General features: G+C 44.5%; 1 protein-coding gene across 2 annotated transcripts in view; it reads left to right on the plus strand.

The window, feature by feature from the left end:
- The first annotated feature begins 655 nt into the window (after positions 1–655).
- The window catches only part of EMILIN3 (elastin microfibril interfacer 3), a 29831-nt gene continuing 4129 nt past the window's right edge, over positions 656–26357 (plus strand). Inside the window, exons 1-3 of one of the 2 annotated variants that reach the window (XM_073555297.1) lie at positions 656–1726; positions 21565–21687; positions 22010–22272. In XM_073555297.1, coding sequence (XP_073411398.1) covers positions 1623–1726; positions 21565–21687; positions 22010–22272 — 490 coding nt within the window. In that variant the 5' untranslated portion in view covers positions 656–1622. Of the gene's footprint in view, positions 1727–19854; positions 20711–21564; positions 21688–22009; positions 22273–26357 lie in introns of those variants that run through there. The other variant, XM_073555296.1, reaches the window with a different exon arrangement.

The raw sequence follows: 26357 nt of genomic DNA on the forward strand, positions 1-26357 counted from the left end.
TATGCTTCCCGCCATGATCTTTTATATCGCTCTGAATTTGTCCAGCACCCAAATAAAGATGGGACTATTAGGTTCGTTACTACATTTAGCTCGAGGTCCAACCAGGTACGTATGGCCTTACAGAGAGCCTGGCCGATCCTTCGGGTTGACCCGATTATCAATCAATTTCTATCCCCTAGACCATCTATGTCCTTTAGGCGCTCTAAGAATCTTAGAGACCATTTGGTCTCCAGTCATTACATTGCTCGTAAACCACAGACCTTCTTGGATAAACTTAGTCCTGGGGGTGGCTGTGTCCCGTGTGGTGGTTGTGTGGCATGTCCCAATATAATACGTGATAACTCTTTTTGTGACTCTAGTGGTACCACTACATATGATATTCGTCAGAGAATAACTTGTACCACTAGATATGTCATATATTATGCCACCTGCCCTTGTGGCCTGATTTATATCGGCCTCACAACACGCCAACTTAAAGTAAGAGTGAGGGAACATGTGCTGGGCATCCTAGCGGCACGCACACATGATGACCCCGCTACTCTCAGAACCATACCACGTCATTTTTTTGATTTCCATGACTGTGACGCTGCCCTATTGAAGGTTAAAGGTATTGATGCGCTCAAAATTGATGTCCAAGGCGGGGGTTTGTCCAAAAGACTCAGCCAGCTCGAAGCCCGGTGGATCTGGCGACTCAAGACTGTTCACCCACATGGCCTTAATGAGAGCCTCTCTTTTGCTCCTTTCCTATAATCCATTTATGTGATATTGGTTTGTATGTTTTTTAGCATGTTTTTAATTTATTTTATTCTTATTATAGTGACTTCGTGTTTCTGCTGCCTCTCGCCCCCCATGTGGATGAATATTTCAGTCCTGTTTCATGGGGATGTGATGCCTAACGGATCCTCACTACACGCCCAACCTTTGGTCTCTTGATTTTTGCACTGGACTGGACATTTCTCCCTTTTTTTTTTTTTTTCTTTTCTGCATTTGGGCCTACATAATGCTGTGTATACATGTCCTTTTCTAGCCTGATTTGGTTCATGTGTAGTTAGGTTCTTGTATGGACTCCTTTTATTTCATTTTTGTATTATTATTATTGTTATCATTCTCTCACATTTACTTGTCTTATGCACACATTATGGTACCGTAAGAGAGAGAGATACAGATATAGATACATTTATCTACCCATTGGTTGCCTGTACTTAGTATGATATCCATTCTACTTTGGCCTCCCCTATGTCTATCGTTATATTGGCTGCTATACACCACGTTAATTATATGCTGGTGCGGATTCCAGCTTTGCCCCTACATTTTTCCCCTTTCCAAAATGGCCGCTGTTGATTCTGTCCATACTGCGCATGCGCCGATTGCGTCACGGACCACGTGACATTACCCTCCTCCCTCCTGCCCACCGTCTGACGTTTGACTGCACGGGGCCCCGTGTTTTGTCTACGTCAGCGGTGTTCATTGGCTGGGATGGTGGGTGTGCCCGGTGCTTGGACGTGATTGGTGCTTTCACTTGCAACCATCCCCTGTGATCTGTATGCATTAGCTGTGACCGATGGGTGGGTGTGTCTTGATCCTGGGCATGATTTTACTTTCACTTTCACTTCCCCTATATAATGGGCCTTTGTCAGCAGTTACACATGCCCCCTGAGGAAGGCATTATCGCCGAAACGCCGCGCGTTGGGGTACGGCTGTGGTCTCCCTTGCTGCTCCTTCTTGTGTAAGTGCCCCCATTATTACCATATTGTATGTTTTTGCCTGTCATCATTTATGTAGGGATTTTTCCCTGTGAGTTATGGTCACGACCATGGGCAAACATTATTTATGTTTAGACAGTTAGACACTTCACAATGTTCATGCATTTCTCATGACTATTTATTTGGAGCTGCCATGGTCACCCGGCCTTTCTTTTCCTACCAATGTCACTTTTTAGCCATGTTCTGTTTGTTTCACCTTTCAATAAAAACCTACTTTGCACTTTACCTTGTGATATGAGGACTTTTTCACTGCTTTTCGTCAGTTGCTATGGTTATATGCAGTGTGTTCTGCACTATCCATTCTTGTGCTGGAATCTTGGTTGTGATTACCAACACATCTAAATCACTATGATTTTGATAACCCACTCCAGCACATTTTGCTGTCTTTCATTCTTCCTATGAGGGGGGCAGCATTATACCATATGAGGGGGCTACATTATATTCTATGAGGAGGCTGCATTATACTATTTGAGGGGGCTACATTATATTCTATGAGATGGCTGCATTATATTCTATGAGGAGGCTGCATTATACTATATGAGGGGGCTGCTTTATATTCTATGAGGTAGGCTACCCCAACTCCTGCTACATAATGTACTACCTTATATTATACCTGGATAGTAGCGTGTTTTACCGCACAATTGGTGGTCTTGTATTTATTTCTATGTAGCTACATAGTGGGCCCAAGGTGCTCCAGTCCGACGCTGAAGATGGGCATCTCTGGTCTTGATGTGGTGCCTCCACTCTTCCGATCTCCGTCCCCCTTCTTGCTTCTTGTGGATGACACATCCTATATCATCCACACAGTGCCCTCTATTGCGCTTCTGCAGGTGAAAGTATTGTGGTGCACCTGCGCTGGCGCTCTTTGGCCTATCTTTTCGCATGCACATAGAGTACCTTGCTTTGTCCTCAGCAAGGTAGAGAGACATGCGCCTGTACAGGAGCGTGATGGGGGACATTGTGTGAATGACATAGGACACATCATCCACATTAAGCAGAGAAGGAGCATAGCGATCGCAAGTAGAGAGGAGGCACTGGATCAAGACCAGAGACGTCCATCGGAACGGACTGCGCTGTAGAGGAGTATAGTAGAAGGGATTGTTTTTGCTTTGCAGAACAGATTGGGGAAATATATATATAGCATGCGCCGTATATGAGGGCTTCCAGTTGGCCTTAGACTTGGTTTACATTGCGTTAGGGCAATCCGATTAACGGATCCGTTAAACGGATGTGCTAAAAATGAGCCCAAAATTGTCTGTTTGTGGTGTATTTTTGCCATTGCGTTAGCAATAGAGTTCTATGGCAGAACGAACACTTCCGTTCACTATGTGTTCGCCGTACCGGACCCGAAAACGTGGTAGTCCGCGTTGGAAAGTGCGTCACAAACTAACGGACCATTGCAAACGCATGCCGATTTTGACATGCATTAGGATCCGTCACACTAATGGAAGTCTATGGCTGCGTTAACATGCCCGTTACATTGCGTTAGTGCTGCTTACAAACGGATCCGTTAAACGGATTGCTCTAACGCAATGTGAACCTAGCCTTACCTTATATGGGAAAAACCTGGTGATAGGTTCTTTTTAACATTTTTTACAGATAAATTGGAAATTTTTAACATAGGAAACTGTATTTGGCCCTGTAAATTTTAATAACTACTGATACATGACAACAGATGACAATACAAATAAAAAAATAAGCTGTTTTTTTACTGGATGAAAATCAGACAATCTTTACATGCTCAAGTTACCTAAGCCTAAATCAGATGCAACTTGGAAACAACCTAACCGCATTCTTATGAAATTTACAGACGAGGACGATTCAGGCACTAGTGAATTTTGCGGTGGAAATTCTCTATATGAGGAGCAGGCTATTAGCAGTAATAGAGGGACATTAACCCTGACATAATAACATACAGATTGTGACAATAAACACGCAAAATAACAGAACAAGATTATTTATGCTGACTAAATTGCTATATTGACATTGCAAATTCAAGGTCAATAGACAGAAACATTGAGCTGACACAAAGAGGAAAGTGCAGTGGTTATGAAATATAACATATGGACCTGCATTCAGTACGAGACCTTCACCCTGGATCCAGTCTTCTCAGATCTATCATATGTTCTATGCCACCCCTCGAGCAGCTCTCCCTCCCCCCCATAGAACTTCTAGGTCCTTGGTGCGCAAAGCAAGACGCAGGGAGAAATTCTCGGAGTGTTTTCTATAAGGTGCTTTAATCTCAGGAAATAGCAGGCAGTCTGGGGTTGGTGCTGGGGAAGTAGGGCCCCCCGGAGCCTCACCCCCTGTGGAATATTTAGAAGTCCACTGAAAATCATGCTGTAGCGTTACAGTACTATTTATTATTGGTGCGAGCAGCACTTTTTTACTTGCTGTGTTTCATACTCTTTCTACTGTTAAAAAAACACTTAAGTATCTGTCATGTCTTAAATCCTCCCTTATGTTAAACATATAGATATGATTACAGCGCTCCAGGTCTTGTCATGCAGCTGTTCGGCATTCACGGGTGGCAATCTGCCTTAGGCTGGAGTCACACAAGAGAGAAATATGGACGAATGCTATGCGAGAAATAAATCGCATAGTATTCGGACCACTGTTAATCTATGGGGCAGCTCCCATCATCTGTTTTTTTCTCGCATGTATTATACGTACGGGTGAAATCACAGCATGCTGCGATTTGCACCGTGTTACGCCTGAGACTCACCAATGTAAGTCTATGGGTGCGAGAAAAAAACGGATTACACATGGACCAGACGTGTGACTTGCGAGAAATACGCACCGGTGTCCTTTAGAAAAGCCAGCAGTTCAGTGCGCTGTACAGGAAAATCACACTGACATGATTAATAAAGAATAGAAAGAATACATGTGTATACATAGTATAGTGTATATATACAGTATACATATATATGTCATTGACACACATATATATATTTATATTTCATAGAGATATCAATAGCAGAATAGGTGAAAATTCAATTGTCGGCATCTGTAAAATCATTACAGAACCCGACCGGATATGAGACATGGTTTACATACAGTAAACCATTGCATATCCGTTAGATTTATATATGTCCCTCACTAATAATGTTAGTAGTATATGTGTGTAAAATTTTGGAGCTGTAGGTGTTAAATTAAAGGATTAATTCACAGAAAAAACTTGCATGGGCTCCAGCACAATTTTCTCCGCCAGAGAGGGCAAGCCAGTGACTGAGGGCAGAAATTAACAGCCCACAGATGGACCATTGTTTTTGCCCCCCTCCCCCCGGCTAGAAAAATCTGCCCACAGCCACCCTCTCTCTTCCCATTGCCCTGTAGGGGGTGGCATATGGGGTAATAAGGGGTTAATGTCACCTTACTATTGTCCATTATTAATCCACTAGTCTGAAAGGGATAAAAAAAAACCCACACATTAACAATAAAGAATTTTAATGAAATAAACACACATTTTTTCCATCTTTATTTAACTCCCAAATCCAATCAAAGCCATTGTTCTCCTGTAAAAAATCCAAAATAAAAAAGCAACAATATCCCATACCTATCCGCCGTATAGTCAAGTCCCACGCTGCAATCCATCTGAAGGGGTTAAATAGCTTACAACCGGGAGCCAGGGGTGGACCTACCACCCGTGCAGCCCATTCATTGAACGGGGGACCCGGGGGAGAGGGGGCCCCTCCAGCCTCCAGCACTGCATGGCTAATTCATGGCTCGAACCATCCAGATTTTGACACCCCCCTCCCGCATCCCGCCCGGGATGCTATTTTTCCTGCATTGCACTGAGCCATCACGCCACGCAGCCTTCAATGATGCGGCTGGGCTGTGTGTGTTCTGTCATTGTGCGCAGAGGACCTATGAGAGGGGAGGAGTCAGGGGTCACATGATCAGGGGCCTCCGTGTCTATGTGGCTCGGCTGTGTGTGTTCTGTGCCCACAGGACCTGAGAGAGGGGAGGAGTCAGGGGTCACATGATCAGGGGTGTGTCTGCCTCTGAGTCTGTCTGCACTCTGCAGGACTTTGTTGTGCTGGTTGAGGTAAAGTTTCTGTGTGGGGTCAGGAGGTTTTACAGTGTGGATGTAGCAGAGCCGTGTGTGTTTGAGGTGTATGGAGTGGAGCCGTGTGTGTATGAGGTGTACAGAGCAGAGCCGCGAGTGTACGAGGTGTACAGAGCGGAGCCGTGTGTACAACGTGTACGGAGCGGAGCTGCGCATGTACAGAGCAGAACCGCGTGTGTACGAGGTGTACGGAGCGGAGCCCCGTGTGTATGAGGTGTACAGAGCGGAGCCGCACGTGTACGAGGTGTACGGAGCCGCATGTGTACGAGGTGTACAGAGCGGAGCAGCGCGTGTACAGAGTGGAGTCGCGTGTGTACAAGGGCGTACGGAGCAGAGTCGCGTGTGTACGGAGCAGAGCTGTGCGCGTACGGAGCGGAGCCGTGTGTGTACGGGGGTGTACGGAGCAGAGTCGCGTGTATACGAGGTGTACGGAGCAGAGCCGCACGTGTATGAGGTGTACGGAGTGGAGCTGCGCGTGTACGAGGTGTACGGAGCGGAGTCGTGTGTGTACTTGGTGTACGGAGCGGAGTTGTGTATGTACTTTGTGTACAGAGCGGAGCCGTGTGTGTATGGGGTATGCAGAGCCGTGTGTGTACGAAGTGAAGCCATATGTGTGCTGGATATACGGAGCGGAGCCAAGTGTGTACGAGGCATACAAAGTGGGCTTTTCCCACGGAAACAGGAGTACACGGCGGAGCCCCGAGGAGCACTTTAAAACTCGCACATGACGTTCCACCGGAAGTGATGTGCTGGAAGCTGACCGGAAATTAGGTAATTTCATGAGGAGATTGTGACGGAACCAGGAATGCTTCAGATCCATCACCATGTCCTCCTCGGACAGCGTAGACAGCAGGATCGCCTTGGAATCAGGGATGCCGGCCATGTGAGCGGATCATGATATGTCCTGCAACGGGAGGCTCAGGTGGGCATTACAATGGGAGCCGGGCTGCTATAGTATCTTTATAGAATCTTTCTTTCTTTGTTTCTTTCTTTCTCTGTTCTTTCTGTCTCTCTGTTTCTTTCTCATTCTCTGTTCTGTCTTTCCCTCTCTTTTTCTTTCTCCCTCTCTGTTCTTTCTTTCTCTCTCTAATCTTTGTTTCTTTCCCCTCTTTCTTCTCTTTCTTTCTCTCTGTTCTTTCTTTCTTTACTTCTTTCTCTCTCTCTGTTCTTTCTCTGTCTCTCTGTTCTTTCTTTCCCCTCTTTCTTTCTCTCTGTCTCTCTGTTCTTTCTTTCCCCTTTCTTTCTCTCTGTTCTTTCATTTTTTCTCTTTCTTTCTCGCTCTCTGTTCTTTCTTCCCCGTCTTTCTCTCTCTATCACTCTGTTCTTTCTTTCCCCTCTTTCTTTTTCTCTCTGTTCTTTCTTTCTCTTTCTTTTTCTCTCTCTATTCTTTTGCTCTCCCTCTGTTCTTTTTTTCTGTTCTTTCTTTCTCTGTTCTTTTTTTCCCCTCTTTCCTTCTCTCTCTCTGTTCTCTTTTTTTCTTTCCCCTCTTTCTGTCTCTCTGTTCTTTCTTTCTCTCTCTGTTCTTTTTTCTGTCCCCATTTTCTTTCTCTCTGTGTTCTTTCTTTCTCTTTCTCTGTTCTTTCTTTATTTCCCCTCATTATTTTTCTCTGTTCTTTCTTTCCCCATTCTCTCTCTCTCTGTTCTTTCTTTCGCTCTCTGTTCTTTCTTTCCCCTCTTCCTTTCTCTCTGTTCTTTCTTCCACTCTGTTCTTTCTTTCCCCTCTTTCTCTTTGTTCTTTCTCTCTGTTCTTTTTTCTTTCTCTCTCGCTCTCCTTTCTTTCTTTCTCTCTATTTTCTTTTTTCCCTCTCTCTGTTTTCGTTCTTTCTTTTCCTTAGTACCAGTCAGTGTGCCCACAGTACCAGCCACTGTGCCCCTAATAGCAGTCAGTGTGATCGACAGTGCTAAATGGGTGCGGCTGGGCGTGGACATGGGTGTGACTAGTCGTGAAATGGGTGTAGTTGGGGGCGTGGCCTAAAACTTTCGGCGGCCACAGCCTTTGTCCCTCTTTCTCTTCTTCAAAAGTTGGGAGGTATGCTAATTATTTACCTATTCAAATTTACTATGTGGAGCTCCGCAGAGCCAAGGCACAAGGAGGAGAGCAGCGCTGCGGGAGGCGTGCGGGAGTGGGTCCTGAGAGTGCGAGCGCTGGTGCAGAAGAGCCAGCCCTGAGGTGAGATCAGCGTCAGTGCTGTGCTGTGCTACCACTGTGGGGGAGGAGAGGAGACAGACTGACTGTCACTCACTGTGCGTGTGGCGCCGGCCGGACGGTGGCTGCAGCCGCAGCGCCAGTGTGTGTCTGTGAAGTCACTGTGTGTTGTGCCCCATAACTAAATGCTGCAGCTCAGGAATGTGCAGACAGTGGATGGATCCTCTTGGTCTGGCCTGCCCTGCCTGCTCCAGGTAAGAGTACCAGAGCTGAGCAGGACTGATGGACTGGGACCGAGGCAGGCATGATTTTGGGGGGCTCCTGGGGGAGAACTGAAGCATGGCAGGCATGATTTTTGAGGGCTCCATCCTGGGGGAGAACTGAAGCATGGCCTGGCTGCTCATGAATGGGGGGCCCCTGGCCTGGGGAGAAGGGAAGCATGGCCAGGCTGCTCATGAATGTGGGGGCTCATGGCCTGGGTAGAACTTGTAGCATGGCCTGGCTGCTCATGAATGGGGGGCCCTTGGCCTGGGGAGAAGCATGGCCTGGCTGCTCATGAATGGGGGACCCCTGGCCTGGGGAGAAGCATGGCCTGGCTGCTCATGAATGGGGGGGACCCTGGCCTGGGGAGAAGCATGGCCTTGGCTGCTCATGAATGGGGGGGCCCTGGGGAGAAGCATGGCTGCTTATGAATTGGGGTGCCCCTGGGGGAGATGCTTGGCTGCTCATGAATGGGGTGGCTCATGGGGGGAGAAGAAACATGAATCGGGTGGCCCACATAGGGGGAGAAGCAGCATAAACTGGGGGGGCCACATAGGGCAAGAAGCACTATGCCAAAAGTAGACCGCATATGGGGGAAAGCATTATGAAACAAAGGGAAACGGGGGTGTCTATATAAATTACCTGGAGGCTGTCTTGGGCTAAATATGTTATTTAAAGGCTATGCTGGGCTGTATATATTACCTGGAGGCTGTGGTGGGCTGTATATATTGCCTGAAGGCTGTGCTGGGCTGTATATATTAACTGGAGGCTGTGCTGGGTTGTATATATTACCTGGAGGTTGTGCTGGGCTGTATATATTAACTGGAGGCTGTGCTGGGCTGTATATATTAACTGGAGACTGTGCTGGGCTGTATATATTAACTGGAGGCTGTGCTGGGCTGTATATATTAACTGGAGGCTGTGCTGGGCTGTATATATTACCTGGAGTCTGTGCTGGGCGCTGTATATATTACCTGAAGGCTGTTGCTGGACTGTATATATTAACTGGAAGCTATGATGGGCTGTAAATGTTATTTGGATGCTGTGCTGGGCTTTATATATTAACTGACGGCTATGCTGGGCTGTATATATCACCTGGAGGCTGTGGTGGGCTGTATATATTAACTGGAGGCTATGCTGGGCTGTATATATCACCTGGAGGCTGTGGTGGGCTGTATATATTAACTGAAGGTTATGCTGGGCTGTATACCATATTTTATTTGGAGGCTATGCTGGGCTGTATATATTAGCAACTAGAGGCAATGCTGGGCTAGTGGGCTATATATGTTATTTGGAGGCTGTGCTGGCCTGTATATATAATTTGGAGGCTGCAACTGGCAAATAATAAATACAGCCCAGCAGCACCCTACAGATATTACATCCAGCCCTGCATAGCCTTAATATTAGATAACAAATAACTTTGTTGCCCGGGGAAGGGGGGGCAATACATTTCTTGCACAGGGGCCCACTACAGTCTGTGTCCGCCCCTGCCGGGAGCGGTGCTAATGCGACCGGACCGGTTGTTATCCATGGGGGATTGAAGGAAAAGCTGCGCAGCCTACCCACCTGACCAGAGATGAACTGATTAGTGTGGGAAAGTTTCTGAACATTTTCCCATGCTGTCAGTTCTGTACAGAGAAAATGGAGGGCACCACTAGCAAAACATATGAGAGCAAATAAAGGCTAGAGGGTTCACTGGGTATGTGAAAAGCATATAATGAAACAAGGAAAAGAGCAACCCCATAGGAAGGAACACCTCAATTGCACAAAAATAACTAAATATCACTTTATTATTCACCAAAAACAAGGGGGGTATATAACAAAACAACACACATATACATGCAAGATAAAATCAATTAAAATTGCATCTAAAATAGCAAACAGAGTGACTCAAAGATATACCATGCCTTAATATAAAGGTTATAGTAAACCACACATAGTTCTCATAGGGGTGCTATATCAATAGAAATATCTGGCTTGAAAATGTACATATATAAACCTGCAACCGTGAATATGCATAGTTACACAGACCACCTTAAATGATTATATAAACAGAATAATGGTAGATATACAATACCAATGATGGGTCCAACAGCATTCGTGATAGAAAAAGAATTATATCTTGATAGAATGAACCTATAGTAACCCCTTTAAAAAGGGCCTGTTAACTGAACCATAAACAAACAGCACATTGGATGGAAAGGGTGGTTGTTTGAAAAAACGGTTATGAGGAGACACATGCAGGTAGGCTGAAAAAACTAAGAGACCCAACGGACAATAATGTGTCCAGTTGTGAAAGAATAAATAAAGCCAGCAGCGCCACAGGGATAGAGAGAACCAAAGATCCCACGCATATCGCCACACAGGGGTGGCTTCCTCAGGGAGAGATTAGATCTCTCCCTGAGGAAGCCACCCCTGTGTGGCGATACTATAGGTTCATTCTATCAAGATATAATTCTCTTTCTATCACGAATGCTGATAATATGCAGAACGTGCAGGGTCCAAGAGCAGGACATGACCCATGGAAGTGCAACAGGTGGGTGGTCTTATACTTTGGAGACAAGAGATAACTGCATTGCTTGACTGACATGAGTTTATGAAGTGGAAGAGAATTAGTCACACGGCTTTCGGAGTCTCGGTTTCTGCGCCTCTGCTGTAACATTCGGCCCAGATGTGAGATGTTACTGAATAGGAGATTATGGATTCCCACTCACACATTGCATGCACTTACCACAGGAGGGATACTACAGTTTTAGAGAGTGCCTTCGTATTTCGAGACATATTTCCAAAAAGAAGTTCAATGGTAAAAATAGATAATGTGGAAAATAGCGTGTAAAAACCTGTGGCTCTAAGAATTGTGGCGTAGCAATCCCTAGCAGGTTGGGGTACATTCACTTGGAAGCGATATTTGAACACATAGCAACAGTTAAAACAAGTCCATCTCTGGTTTATTACACCTCATAAACCACTGTAGGCCATCACAGAACCAACCTGACATATAGTCCATTTCAACCGCGGTTATGTCCGCAGAGTTCAGTCACTGACTCCTAACAGTTCACACAATTCCCCATGCTCTGGGTTACCTGCTTAACAGATCCTCAGGTGTCCCAAGCTGGATTCATATAGGTTCTGTCAGCAGTTCAGAGCCTTAGTGCCCCCCTGGACTCTCCAGAGCTCCAGTCTCACACATGGCCATCCTTGCCCATGTGGTGCAAACAGGAAACACCTATAGGACCTTCCTGACGTCACAGGAGCACACCCCCTGGGAGGTATGTGGTTAACCAGTCCCACCCATCACTTCTGGTTAACAATTAAATCTAGCCCTTAACTAAAATACAGGTTTGTGGGACTACAAGACCCAGCAACCTGTCCTGGATTCAGATCGCAGCAGACTTCTGACTGCGATACATGTAGCACCCCTGAGGGTTCAGTCACCACAGAGGTACTGCATCTCATCCAGAGGTGTGGTACACCACTCTCAGGTAAGGAGGGAGCACCAACCAGGACTCTAACACCTGCACCCAACACAGACTATTGCAGCAGGGCACCCTGGACGTACCCTAAGGGAGGATGGTCTCATCCCAGGCTGGGTAGTAAAGGGTGTTGGGGGAGTGGGTGGAGAAGGTAGGAAAAGGGGAGGAGCTTAAAGAGCAGGAAGAACAGTGCATAGAGAGTGAAGAACTTCTGAAGGAAGGAAAATGGAGAGACATGTGTGGAGCAGCTCCCTGTCAGGAGGAGCTGCAGAGAGGAACAGATTGAAGGAAGCTCCAGGAAGGAGAAGGGGTTCTTGGGGCACACATAGTGAGTAGTCCACCCGTGGGGCCCGTATCCACGCTGACTGCCGTCAGGTGGAGGGACAAAGTCGCAGTGGGTACCGGCCCCCGAGACTAGTGGAGAGTCACCAGACTCAGCTAGAAAGCCGGAGGCAGGGGCACCTCTAGGTGCTTCAGCCACAGCCACAGTTATCTTCGCTGAAAAGGCAGCCATATAGGAGCAAGGGAATGCAGAGAGGATATCACCCGAAAGGTCCGCAGCTGCTGGCTTGGGACACTGACTGTGAGGTGTTGGGCAGGAAGGTCGGAAAGCCAGCACAGTGAGACAGCCAAGAGAGGTACATACAGAAAGGAGTCCTGGAAAGGTGCATCTCAATCTACCTGGGAGTTTGCTGGACCCCTCACCTGGAGGACACAGCACCAAGTGGGCATCTGCATGAACCAGAACTGTGAGTAAAGCTTTGGAAACTGCACCCAGCTGTGTCCTCTAATCATTCCTGTGTCACCTGCCCTGCATCACATTCACCACCCTCACCTTTAACATCTACATCCAAACTGCCCTGGGAAATACAGCTCTACCTGTGGAGAGCTCAACAATCTCTGCTGCCCTGTCACCATCCCATAGGATCTGCATAGCAGCGTCGGTCCCCTGACCGAATACCACAGGTGGCGTCACAAACACTTTATTATCCCTTTTTCACTATCCCTTTTATTGGACACCCAGGGCCACGGACCGGATCACTGCTACTGAGACACTTCCCCTTAAAGAAGCAGCCCGGTATCGAGTATCCCCACTGCCCTGGCGAGCGATCCATACACACCTATTCCTTAGTACACCACTAGTTGGTACATCACAGAATATTGTTTGTAACAGTTTTTTTGCATGAGCTTGTGCACACAGCCATATTACACAGCATCTATTGGCCAATTTCTTCTTGTAATCTCAGGCTATGTTCCCATGATGAGTTTTTGGTGATTTTTTACACTGAGTATTTTTTACAAAACACAAGTAACGTATCTTACGTAGTAGGTGTAGAAATGCTGCAAAAAAAATCTGCAACATCAAAAACTCACCAAAAAAACTCATTGTGGGAATGTAGCCCTGTAGTTAAGAATTATTTGATTGCTGTTCACAAAGAACAGTTTTTGGGCTTTTTTTTCTGAGCCTTTTTTAAAAGTTGAAGTGCAAGGACCGACTCCATTAGTGGCATAGCATCTTTTGACAACACCCATGGTAAAGGCAAATATATTGAGTCCTATAATTTAAACATAATTTTAAATTTAGTCGTTTTTCTGTTGTTGTTTATCTTTTTTTGTACACAGAGGACTCTTTTTTTCAAATGTGGGACAGGTTTCTGTCTTTTCTCTCACAAGATTACAAGTGAAAGAAGAGACAGGGATATGTGGGAGACCATGTTGCAACTTTTGTCATTTTAGTTTCTGTCTACCCACAGTGCAACAGTCATGATATATTTGTTATCAGCTATTCCTCTGCAAAGGCAGCAAGCAAAATTCTAACGCTCTTTTTATAGCCTTGTTATTTTAGTTGCTACCTATGTGGAACCCTGCAGTCAAGATGAGGTTGCCATCTCCTGCTGACCTCTGCATAGGCAGTAACCTAAATGACAAAGCTCACTTCATCATACTGAGTGCCTTGCTGTCTCTGTCGCTACCTGTGCATAGCCGATAAAAAAATTTATCCAGCCTGCTGTGCTTTGCACTTTGCCCCCCACAACACAAATTTTCTGACGGTAGGGGGTGAAATTTTGATCCAAATCGTAAAGTTCTTGTAGAAAATGAAAGATTCCTTTTCAATGATAAAAAGCCACGATTTGGAAAAGTGTGGAATTGAGTAAATGACACAGAACGTTTATTGGAACAAAGAGATTTATATTTTTGTATATTCCGGACATATTTCACATTCCTGTACAGATAAATCTCTCACATTGTCTCATATGTGTATTTTATTATTGTTTTTTTAATAAATTATTCTTTATTGGTTTTCTCTTATACAAATTGCAGTAAAGTAGACTTAAGCGGCAAAACCCACATTTACCTATTATTGATCTATCCCCCATTCATAACTTACATATGGATTTACAATCAATTATGTCATTATCTAAAGATCAAACCTCACCATAACATCTCCAACAATTAGTTTCCACTTGTGTTCTGTGGAAAATTGCTACTGTATGTGCATGGCCGCCTCTTGGTCACAGCTGACAAATTTCATCACTATGAGAGGGGGAAAGCTTTATTGATTCAGCTCACTTATATAGCGCGATTAATTCCACAGCGCTTTTCAGACATCATCATCTCTGTCCCCGTTGGGGCTCACACTCTAAATTCCCTTCAGCAGGTCTTTGGTGTATGATCTGAGTAACCGGAGGAAACCCTTGTGTCACATATCTTTATGTCATGATAATTCTTATACTGGAATAGGATGTTTCGCCATTTTCAGAAGTCAGATCCCAAAAGGGTTCCTCTCTATCCTGACCTGCTGCCCCACCTGGTACCATTATTTACTCCTGCACTTGGTGCCAGTGTGGTAATGGGCTGGGAGGGTTTAAACTGAAAATTGTGCCATTACTGATGTTTATTCAGTAGATGAAGCAGGGGGTGACACGTCAATGACATAAAAAAAGACAGACGTCTGTGTTTGGTGACAGTGAGGTGTAGAATTCTAGGACTGTCCATAGCAAACTGACATTTACAGATATCATACATCTGACACGTAATTTATTTGGGCCCCTCTTGTATAGTCTGGATTTATAAAGCTATATTATGCCCATTGCCCACCATATGAATATTCATTACCTTAGTGTAAATTGTGGTGGTAATGTAACTCAATCATGATTAGAGGAAGTAATAATTGGGGTGAGACCACATGGAGCAGCAGGCCAAACATAGCAGAAACATAGCCTACCCATGATAGCCCCTGGATTTTGGTCATGAGATCTTGCGGTCTTACTTTTAATAAGCCTGTGTTAAAAGGGTTACCTGAGACTTTGCTTATTTTCCACTATGGGGCAAAGGCCTTACAGATGGTAGTTGCTAACTACCTGCCTGGCGCCGATCTTTGCCGACGGTCACGCATGCTACTGGTGATTGTACACTTTCTGACGATATCACATCGACCAAGCAGATTCTTCTCTTCCGCTCTGCTTTGTCGACGGATTGACAATGCTGATGTCATGCTGGTTGACAGCTTAACTGTGGGGAGTTGGCTATCAATCAGCATGACGTCGGCAGTGACGCCCTATTGATATAGCAGACCGGAAGAGGAAGTACTGCTTAGGCAAATCGCTGGTAGAAGTGATCTGTAAATTCTTTGAGCTGGCAGAGACCAGTGCCAGGCAGAACAGGCAACAACCAGTTCTTCTTAGGGTACCGTTACACCTAGCGATGCACCAGCGATCCCGACTAGCGATATGACGCGGTCAGGATCGCTGGTGCATCGCTAAGTGGTCGCTAGTGAGCTGCCACACAGGCAGATCTCACTAGCGACATCGCTGGGGATGGGGGGTCGCTACTTACCTGTCAGACGCGGCGATCGTGCGTCCTCCCGCCCACGGCCACGCGTCGCTCGTCGGCGCCACAGGAAGTGACCGACGAGGAATGGTCCAGGAGCTTCTCGCGCGATCAGCGATAACCAGCGGGGGAGCCGGTCGGAGGTAAGTATCACATGCAGCGATATCGCTAGCAATATCGCTGCAAGGTCACAAAATCGGTGACTTTACAGCGATATTGCTAGCAATATCGCAGTGTGTAACGGGGGCTTAAGTCCTGTAACGTGGCATGGGACAGTAGCGGTGGGTGAGGTCCTCGTCTGCTACACCCAAGCACAGTACATACATGATGGGGTCCTGGCTGTGTGTGTGCACTTCGTTTATGGGGGTGCTACTCCCTTGCAGGCCGAATGTTACTGATGACTTTGGCTGGCCAAGAATAGATGTTGACGCCTTCAATGAGGGAGACCACCAGTCAAAAAATAAACTTCTTACTGAACAATAATTTGGTGGGAATTTTGTACAAAAGATAGCGGATACACAGCTGAATGTTTCCTTCACAATACGGAGCATTTTCACACAGGCTCAGTTCCTTTTTTCTATCTCGGTGGTTTTCTGTCTCCACTAGTTCACCTGCCTTCACCACAATAAGTGAAAGTCCTAGTCTCAACCCACGGTTCTGCGTCCTCTTTGCTTTTAAAGGAACAAGGTTTGCCACTATGGCCAGTACTTGGCTTTGGACACCTTGGAACTCCTGCATGGGGCACTCTCTTCCTCTCATGTTCCCTGTTCTGTCCTAGCCCGTTACCTCGTAAGAGTTATAAACTCTGGGCCATACTGCTAGGCGTCCTGTGAGAGGACCTGTCTCCATTTGATCTCCCTGGCCTTTGGTCATTTCTGTCTTTCTACTCAGGATCACGCTGTTCTCTGACTCGGTCTCCACTTGCATTAGGGATACCCACGTTATGCAGCTTTGCTGACTGGTCAGACCTTAGGTCTGCTTCAGGCACACACTAGGTGCTATCTGACTTCCTGAGAGGAAATTGTAGCTGTCCCTGCACTTTAGCCCCTTACACTCTGGACTAGTCCCAGACATTAACCCTAACTCTCCCCACTGTCGCGCATAATACAGCACCAACAGTAATAATGCATATCTCAATTCACATTATATACCATAACAATACTTGTATCTTCAATGGGAAACGTGGGCTGTAGGCCCATCTCCTTGGAGCCCAAAAGGTGAAAATAAGCAAAGTTCCAGATAACCCCCTATAATGAGTATGATTTGGAGCCCATGGTAAGAAGGGCAAGTGCAAATAAGCAGCAAGCCATTGTCAAACAAGCCTAGCATTGGGTTTATGTGCCTGGTTCTTATTTACTCCAATTTCCAAATTAATGAGAATAATCTAGAAGCCCCCATAGGCCCATATGCATTTGATTGTTAGCAAAATCTCGCTGAATTCAGTGGAATCCACTAACATTTATGTAGTATGTATGATCAGTTTAGGATTGGCCACAAAATGTTTAACACACCTGGTATTTCTTTAAGGAATCGGATGAGAAGCTAACGGGGCTGTGTCTAATGCTGAAAACATATTTCCTCAAAAATATTTCAAAATCAGTTGTGCTGTGTAAGTGGAACATACATGTGTCTGTTATCATCAGCTTGTGTTCACATAAACATGGTGGTGTACATTCAGTATTTATGTAGAAAACTAGCTGAAGAGCCCGGCGTTGCCTGGGCATAGTAACTAACTGTGGTTAGTTATAACAAATTATAATGATTATATTGCACATAAAAACATTTCACATCATATATTCAACACTACAGATTTGCAACACAAATTAACTAAACGATTACCCAAGTATAGATAGTATTTTATTTTCAACTCATTCAAGAGCCTTTTGATAAACAACATTTTTGGTTTTTCCTTTCGGTGCAAAGATGAACAGATTTTTGGCAGTTCCAACTCTTGAACAGGCCTCGTAAAGTTGACCATGAGAAAAGCATGGAGATTGCAAATCGATCCCTACTACTTTCAATGACTGTCCCGGAGCATTGTTAATGGACATTGCAAATAGCAGTTGATCTGGAAACTGGAAGCGTTTTAAATCAAAAAACAAATCAGATGGAATGAGTGGAATTCTTGGAATGAAAATGTCCTCTCCTTTGGCACATCCTGTTGCTGAGCTGTGTATCTAATCCTATCCTGTGTGATACTGTCTGCTGAGCAGTGTATCTAAACCTATCCTGTGTTACTATCTGCTGAGTCGTGTATCTAGTCCTATTCTGTGTGATGCAGTCTGCTGAGCCGTGTATCTAATCCTGTCCTGTGTGATACCGTGCTGAGCAGTGTATTTAATCCTATGTGATACAGTCTGCTGAGCAGTGTATCTAACCCTATCCTGTGTGATACCGTTCTGAGCAGTGCATCTAATACTATCCTGTGTTACTGTCTGCTGAGCTGTGTATCTAATTCTATCCTGTGTGATACTGACTGCTGAGCTGTGTATCTAATCCTATCCTGTGTGATACAGTCTGCTGAGCAGTGTATCTAATCCTATCCTGTGACACAGTCTGCTGATCAGTGTATCTAATCCTATCCTGTATGATACAATCTGCTGAGCAGTGTATCTAATCCTATCCTGTAGGATACAGTCTGCTGAGCAGTGTATCTAATCCTATCCTGTATGATACAGTATGCTGAGCAGTGTATCTAATCCTATCCTGTGATACAGTCTGCTGAGCAGTGTATCTAATCCTATCCTGTATGATACAGTCTGCTGAGCAGTGTATCTAATCCTATCCTGTGTGTTACTTTCTGCTGAGCTGTGTGTCTAATCGTATCCTGTGTGATACTGGGCTCCCCCTGCAGTCTGTGTCAGAAGGTGGTCTGTGTCGGCACGGTAATAAATTGTGTAATTTCCAGCTTTACAGAAGGATGATAACACCATAGAAATGATAAGAATAATAGGCCTCAGTTACCACAACTGTCTACAAGGAAAATTTGCTCAAAACAACCAATCACAGCTCAGCTTTTTTTAAACAGCTCTGGTGAAATGAAAGATGCTTAAGGATTGGTTGCTATGTGGAGTGGGCGTGGCTGATACACACACATACATACATACATACATACATACACACACACACACACACACACACACACACACACACACACACTTACACTAATTTTTATATATATATCTTCCCAAATTTTTAAATAGGACACAAGAAAATAAGAAATTTTGTGATATATCTTATTATAGAAATCCATCTCTTAGTCTTAGGCCGGGATCAGACTTGCGAATGTGATGTGAGAAACTCACGCGAATCTCTCGCATCAATACCCGGCACTGCCGCCGGCATTCGGGACTAGCGTGTGCGGCTGCATAGAAATACATGCAGCCACACATTCTGGTCCGAGTGCCGGTGGCAGTGCCGGGTATTGATGCGAGAGACTCGCATGAGTCTTACATCACATTCGCAAGTCTGATCCCTGGCCTTACTGAACTGATCATTCACTCTCACAATTCATGTGTAAAATCTGTCTAAAGTGAATACTGATATAAGAGATGACAGTTGGTGCTCATACATTTCTATGGAGAACTATAACGACTGGAGATGTGCAAATGTTTTTAAAATTCGAATTTGCTGAATTAATATATTACTGACTGACTAAATTAGCGTTAATCTCAAAACAGGAAAGCTTGTAATTACATGTGGAGGAGAGCGAGGGGACCCTGCTAACCATCGAGCCACTGTTGACTATGTATCCAACTACGCACATTGCGCCACATGGTGAGATTTTCCCTGCATAAACCCTGAACATAAGGTAAACTGTAGAACCAAGTTCTACAGTTTTCATCTGCAATGATGATTTTAACATTAAGTCTTTATAATATATAACGATGTGTAGAAATTAAAATAAATGACTGCCTAGATCAGTGAAGTAGAGGAAAGTAGAGCGGAGATGACTGAAGTTACATTAGAGGACAATGGGGATTTCTAACAATGTTTCCCGGCTGCAGATGAGCAGGTTCCTGTGCACAGCTGCATCTGCCATAATTCACTATTCCCTAGTTATCTGAGTTGCTGTGTGTTCTGCCTCCCCTCCATGTGTCGGGGTGAGGTGGCATGTTGCATTGCACATGTGAGCTGTGCACGTGTGCTTCTGTAAATGTGACACAGTGCCAGCCTTAGTCTCATGTTGCTGCTGGCAGAGGTAACATAGATTCAGGAAAGGGCAGTGCAGGGGGGTTATATTATTCTAATCCCACAAACTCCTCCTTTCCCTCCACCCTAGTCACCCCCTCCTCTTTAACAGGTCTGGGGTATAGAGGGAGCTGTGAGGAGCTGACAGGGACAGGGGAGAGAAGAAGGCTGGAGAAAGACAGAAAAGTCACAGACTGATAGAAGGTAGAAAAGAAAAAGAGACAGAGGACTCACAAAGTAATAAACGAACTAAAGAACACACTCCATCCTCCTGGAGTAGAGAGAAAGGTGCACTGTGGAGGTGTGAGATCTAACGAAAAAAGGGGACCATTCAAAATAAAGACTCTGAAGAGCAAAAGTGAGAAGGTAAAAGAAGACAAAAAGAAGGATGGAAGCTGTGCTTGTCTGAGCCAAAGACTGTCACACTGAGCGGCACTGACACTCACCCAGTGACAGAGGATAATGATCAAGTGACACCAAAGGACAAACATCTCACATACCCGGCTAATGACTTCCAAGGAATCTTAGTTTTTGTGGTCAAGGGGGTGTCTACAGACCCCATCGGAGCGTGCCTTAGCCTTTTTACTAGAAGAAGCTACTTGAAGAGCATCAGATGAAATCTCACAGTTTGAAAAGGAATTGCTGGAGAGCTGGAGTGTAAAGTTCTCCTAACTTCCCAAGACCCCTCTGGTTGTGCAACAAAGGACAGACCCTAGATATTTTATAAAAACACATTGACCCTGTATATTCATTATCAGTCCACACAGCGTGCACCAGCAACTATCAGAAGAATGGAGGACAGACTGCTCAGGATCCTGTATTTAGTGGCTTTCTCTGTGTATTTTATCGGGTTACTATGTCCAGTGGATGCCAAAGGGACATATTACCCACCTCCTGCCAATGGCAGGTTCATTCACAACTTATATACCTCGGGCTCTCATCCTCAGACATATGGCAAGCCCATCACCAAGCACAGGTAATACAAAAAAAAAGTCCAGATTCCTATAAACTGATTAGATTTTATGGTTTCACGTACTATATATAAGTATATGTGCAGAATTTCATATTTATATATTGTAGAAGAATTTACTTGTAATTAATTGATGCAAAATGCAACATGAAACTATTGCCTGCCACAAATACAAAAACAATATATACTTCATGGGAACATACGGCACCAATGTACACTACTAGGATCAAGTAAGAATCTATGAAATGAAGAGCAATGTGATATATGCGCAGAATATAGAATGGGATGGAGACAGTTCATGAGGTCTCTAAAGTGCTAAGTATTCAACAGGACGTTTAAATAATAGAAAAGCAATTGGAGATGGCGCCAAGAGTCCAAATGATGGGACCAAAGCCAAAAAAGGCGGGCACAGGTAGATAGCGTGTAACCCTCCAGCTGTCGTAACAATGGAGCTAGCAGCGTGCTGGGGGATGTAGTTCAGTAATAGGTAAAAGACAGGTTTGTACTGACTTTTGCTATAGATTTGTTGTGGTTGTATGAATCCATTATTTCAGTGAAGTATGTTAAAAATTAGTGGAACAATATTGTACAAGCTCATATAACAGCTCTGTGACTGAGGTCCCTTGTTCTTGCATGTTTCTGGCATTCTGCCTGGAATAATGTAGGAAAATTGGGTCTTCCTCCATTGCTAGCGCCCCTCACATGGCATGGCACTCTGATTCATCAATGTATACATGGGGTTTCTTAAGAAAGTGTTGAATTGTAGATCAGTGGGGTCGCTGTTTGTAGATAGTGAACGGACTATTCTATCATAAATATTTTTTTTTCATTTTGGTCTTACCTCTTTATCATTTTTATAGGAATTATTGTGTATATGTTGTGGAGAAGAATGTGACGTGCACCCTACAGGATGGCACCGAACCATATATCAAAGCCGAGTACCTCAAGTGCAGCTGGGGGCCCAAGTGTCCAGGGACTGTGATGTAAGTTATCCGATACCAACATGGCCTCCTTACATTGTTTTATATCAAGCATAGTATTCAAGCATGTCTGTAAGTAGGAACCATGGGGAAAACTTACAGACTCCATGCAGATGTCCTGATCAGCTTGACTAAAAGCAAAATTATGACTCACAGATGGCCAGACCATGCTGACCACCATAATTTATTAGTCACATCGGTCATCACCCTAACCTATGTGTGGTACCATGGTATAGCAAATAATTATTATTTGCATATTCCTTCCTGGTGGAATCTGATTTTCTTTATCTGTACCAACATCATTAAATCTATCCTTTGTAAACAGGTATAGGACTCTCTTCAGACCCAAGTACAAGATTGGATACAAGATAGTGACTGAACTACAATGGCGCTGTTGTCCTGGCCATTCGGGGGACTCCTGTCAAAACAGCCCTCTTGTCCAGCAAGGGTACTTTCCACCCTATACAGTACCCAAAGCTGCTCAAGGGCAGAAGTTGTTCCCTCCGCCCAAGACTCCACCTACCTATAATAAACTGCAGCCAGAAACTCTTCCTGACCCACCTGAATCGCCCAGGAAGAGTGGCTATGGTAAGAGACATCATATGAGAAAACTAACCCACCCTTCATTTCACCTTTCTAAACCTCATAAAACACACTGCAGTCTTTCTCTATGGCATCTATGTCACCAAAAAAAGTCCTATTCGTGAACAAAAATTACACCAAAGTCACCAAATTACACTCCTCAATATTGAAATTGCAACACCAAGAAGGAAAAGTCATGGCGTTATGGAAATTACAGAATAGATTGACATGTTACTGATATGCAAATGAGGAAAAAAGGATTTTTCCAAACATTTCCATTTATTCAGCATCAAGTATGAGTGATATGTGGTTCCCCGCACTTACACGCCCTGGCTGCTATCAGAGTGGTTATTAATGGTTGTCTGAGGAATGTTTTGCCACACTGAATGTACTTTAGCATGCAAATCATCAAGATCTGCTGCTGACAGCTCCCTTTGTAATTGCAGATCAATGATAGAAAAGTAAAAAAAGATAGTCAGCTTACCGATCTGTTTTTTCCCAAGCCAGCTAATATGCCCAGCACGGATCATGGTGAGTCACCACAAACTTGTAAGAATAAAGAAAAAATTCCAGCTCGATGCAAAGCAGCTGAAGTAAAACAATTTTATCCTTAATTTAATCTTCTCCTCTGGTGTGTATAGGTATCTGCTGTTATCAAGAATTTTGAAGGAATTTTTCTAGCCTTTTGTAGTTGTCCAATAAAATTGCTTCACTTCAGCCGCTTTGCCTCGAGCTGGAATCTTTTCTTTATTCTTGCAGATCAATGATGTCCCAAATGTGCTTGATGGGAAACAAGTTCTGAGATTTCTGCTGGCCGTAGTGGCACTTTTAACTGCTCACAGTCACACAAGCAAAAGTCTGCCTGGCATTGCATTGTTGGAAAATGGCTCCTTTGACACTTTCACGTTCCTTGTGAAGGCCTCTTCATGGCACGTCCCATGTGGCTTCTGCACCAATCTTTGGCTAATATTGCGTCCAAAACAAAAGCGGGACTCATCGCTGAAGGGGGTAGACCTCTATTCCATTCCTGTCTTGTTCTGCACAATGATAGCCTTTGAGAGCTGTGATTTTTGGGAGGAATAAAGCTAATTTTCTCCCGGGTGCCACACTTTCAGAACTGTGGCAGAGAACCTATCTAATGCCATTAACTTGAAGATTAACCCTGTATCTGCAGATTAATAGTGTTATCCGACATGACAGGTTCCCTTTAACATGTCTATCCATCCTGTAATTTCCATAATTTCACCACTTTTTCTTCTTGGTGATGCAAACTCAATGGTGAGAAGTGTAAGGCTATGTGCCCACGTTAGCGTTTTTAAACGCTCAGAAAACCGGACTTTTTCCCAGAAACCGCGCATTTTGTTTTGCACAAAAACTGCGCATTTTTTATGCATTTTTTCTGCCCGCGGTTTCTGGGAACATGGAAATAGCTAAAAACGCGGACCTATGCGCAAAATAATGAGCATGCTGCGTTTTTAGCCGCTAAGGCTGGTTTCACATTTGCGTTTTTTTTCGCGGTAATTTAGCGCTAAATAGCGCATGCGTTTTTTTTCCCTATACTTTGCATGGGATGCGCTTATGTGCGCATACACATGCGTTTGTACGCGTTTTACCGCGCATGCGTTTTTTTGCGGTATGCGCTCGGGCGCACAAAATGCAACTTGTTGCATTTTTTGTGCGTCCGATTTGCCTCAAAAAAACGCATGCACGCGCAATGCGTTTTTTTACAGCAAGACACCCATTATAAGTATGGTGAGCATATGTGCGCATTGGCATGCTTATGTATGCGTTTTTTTGCACATGCGTTTTTTTTTTTTTACCATTAGTTTAGACAATGGAATTTAGGGGTTTGGGTAAAGTTAGGGTTAGTTAAGGGGGTTTAGGGTTAGGGTTAAGTATGGTTTGGTTAAGGGTTAGGGTCAGGGTTAGGGTTAGGGTCAGGGTTAAGTATGGTTTGGTTAAGGGTTAGGGTCAGGGTTAGGGTTAAGTATGGTTTGGTTAAGGGTTAGGGTCAGGGTTAGGGTTAAGTATGGTTTGGTTAAGGGTTAGGGTTAGGGTCAGGGTTAGGGTTAGGGTCAGGGTTAGGGTTAGGGTTAAGGTTAAGTATGGTTTGGTTAAGGGTTAGGGTCAGGGTTAGGGTCAGGGTTAAGGTTAAGTATGGTTTGGTTAAGGGTTAGGGTCAGGGTTAAGTATGGTTTGGTTAAGGGTTAGGGTTAGGGTCAGGGTTAAGTATGGTTTGGTTAAGGGTTAGGGTTAGGGTCAGGGTTAGGGTCAGGGTTAGGGTCAAGTATGGTTTGGTTAAGGGTTAGGGTTAGGGTCAGGGTTAGGGTTAGTAAAGTCATGGTTTGGGTTAGTGTGAGTGGCCACCTAATGTTGGAAAAAAACGCAAACGCGGTAAAAACGCACTAAAAACGCATACAAACGCTTAAAAACGCTGCGTTTTTTTCATGCATGCTCATAAAAATGCTTGAAAAAAACGCAGCAGTTGTATGCTTTTGTATGCGTTTTTCAATGCGTTTTTTTGCGGGAAAAACGCGCTGCAAAAAAAAGCAAGTGTGAAACAGGCCTAAGCGTTTTCTGAGCGGAAAAAAAACGCATGCATTGGCACAAAAAGCCAAAAATGCATTAAATTGCATGGGAAGCTTATTTTAAACATTTCTGAAGCGTCTGATCCGGCACAAACACTTCAAAAATGCTTAAAAAAATGCAACGTGGGCGCACAGCCTAAAAAGGTTTTATTACTAATCTTGTACATATCCTGAGTCAGCCTACATTATAGTCCAGAGGGGAGGTGAATGCAAATTTGTACAGGCTTCAGATCAGAAAGTCTCCCAGAATTCCCTGCTAATTGCTAATTCGGGGTCTAGATAACACATCCTCTGCTGGTTAGGGAGCACTGTAGATCCGGTTAGATAGAAAACTTCAGAAAGTTATTGCATGGTCAAAATTGATGCATTGTCCAGCAACAACCTGCAGAAATATGATTGCAGCTCTGTCTTGGGCTTGTGTATCAGGATTAGCACAAGAAAAATGACTTTGTAAACATATTGTATTACTACTTTTTTCCCCTCATTTGTCATCAATGTGAGTGTCCCATCCCTTATAGGACCCTTAGGGTGCTTTCACATTACGTTTAGGGACCAGTCCAGTGGCCCCGTCATGGATTATGTCCGTCAAAGTGAACGTGGTCTCTGCCTAGCATCATTTTTGGGCGTATATGTCTACTGGAGACGGACACCCAGTCGCCGTCTACTACGTCTGAGTGCCCACCTCCAGTAGGTATTTACTCACGAAAATGATGCACATACGTCCGAATCCGGTTTTGCAGGGGGTTTGGACATAAACCCCAATGTGAGACAGTGAACCGGTGCCTAAACGCAATGTGAAAGCACCATTAGCTAATAGACATTAAAGGCATATCCTTCAATTCTTTGAGCCATGATCTATGCAAAAAAAAAAAGTAGCTAGTAAGTAGCATGTAAGGAGGTTCTCTTCACAGTTAGATTGCTGATAGATCCACTTCTGGGCTTAATAGCACATTTTCCAGCCAACTCAAAGGCTATATTTCTATCAGGAGTTTCAGTGAATGCTAAAAATGCCAGAGAGTGCAAATATAATACTACTACACTAAGGCAATACATTAGAGCTATACTGGCCAATATAACAAGAGTCCTACAATATATTTATATAATTGCCTTGTAATGTTTTCAATTCCTGTTCTGTCCAGATGTCACCGTATCCCAGAATTCCAAGCAGAGGAAGTTCTCCGACCGCCATATTGGGACACCCAAGTGATGAGTGTCTCAATATGGAAACTGCTGCTGGTACCAACCTATTGCGCGGTACCACCGGTGGAACACCGTCGCAACACACACACTCTATACCCCGTACACACCACTCACAAACTCACACTGCCTCTTGCACGGTACCACCAGTGGAACACCGTCACACTGCACCTGCGCGAATTCCTCACAGTGAATCATTCGGCTGATCCCGGCGGCAGATGCGCGACGTGTCTACAGGCAGAGGAAGCCAGTCACATTATAGAGATTTTCTCACGAATGAAAGTTCATTTTAAAAATTGTCTGTGT

The sequence above is a fragment of the Dendrobates tinctorius genome, unplaced genomic scaffold, assembly GCF_039654945.1.
Source record: "Dendrobates tinctorius isolate UK_male_01 unplaced genomic scaffold, ASM3965494v1 ptg000223l, whole genome shotgun sequence".
NCBI lineage: Eukaryota > Metazoa > Chordata > Amphibia > Anura > Dendrobatidae > Dendrobates > Dendrobates tinctorius.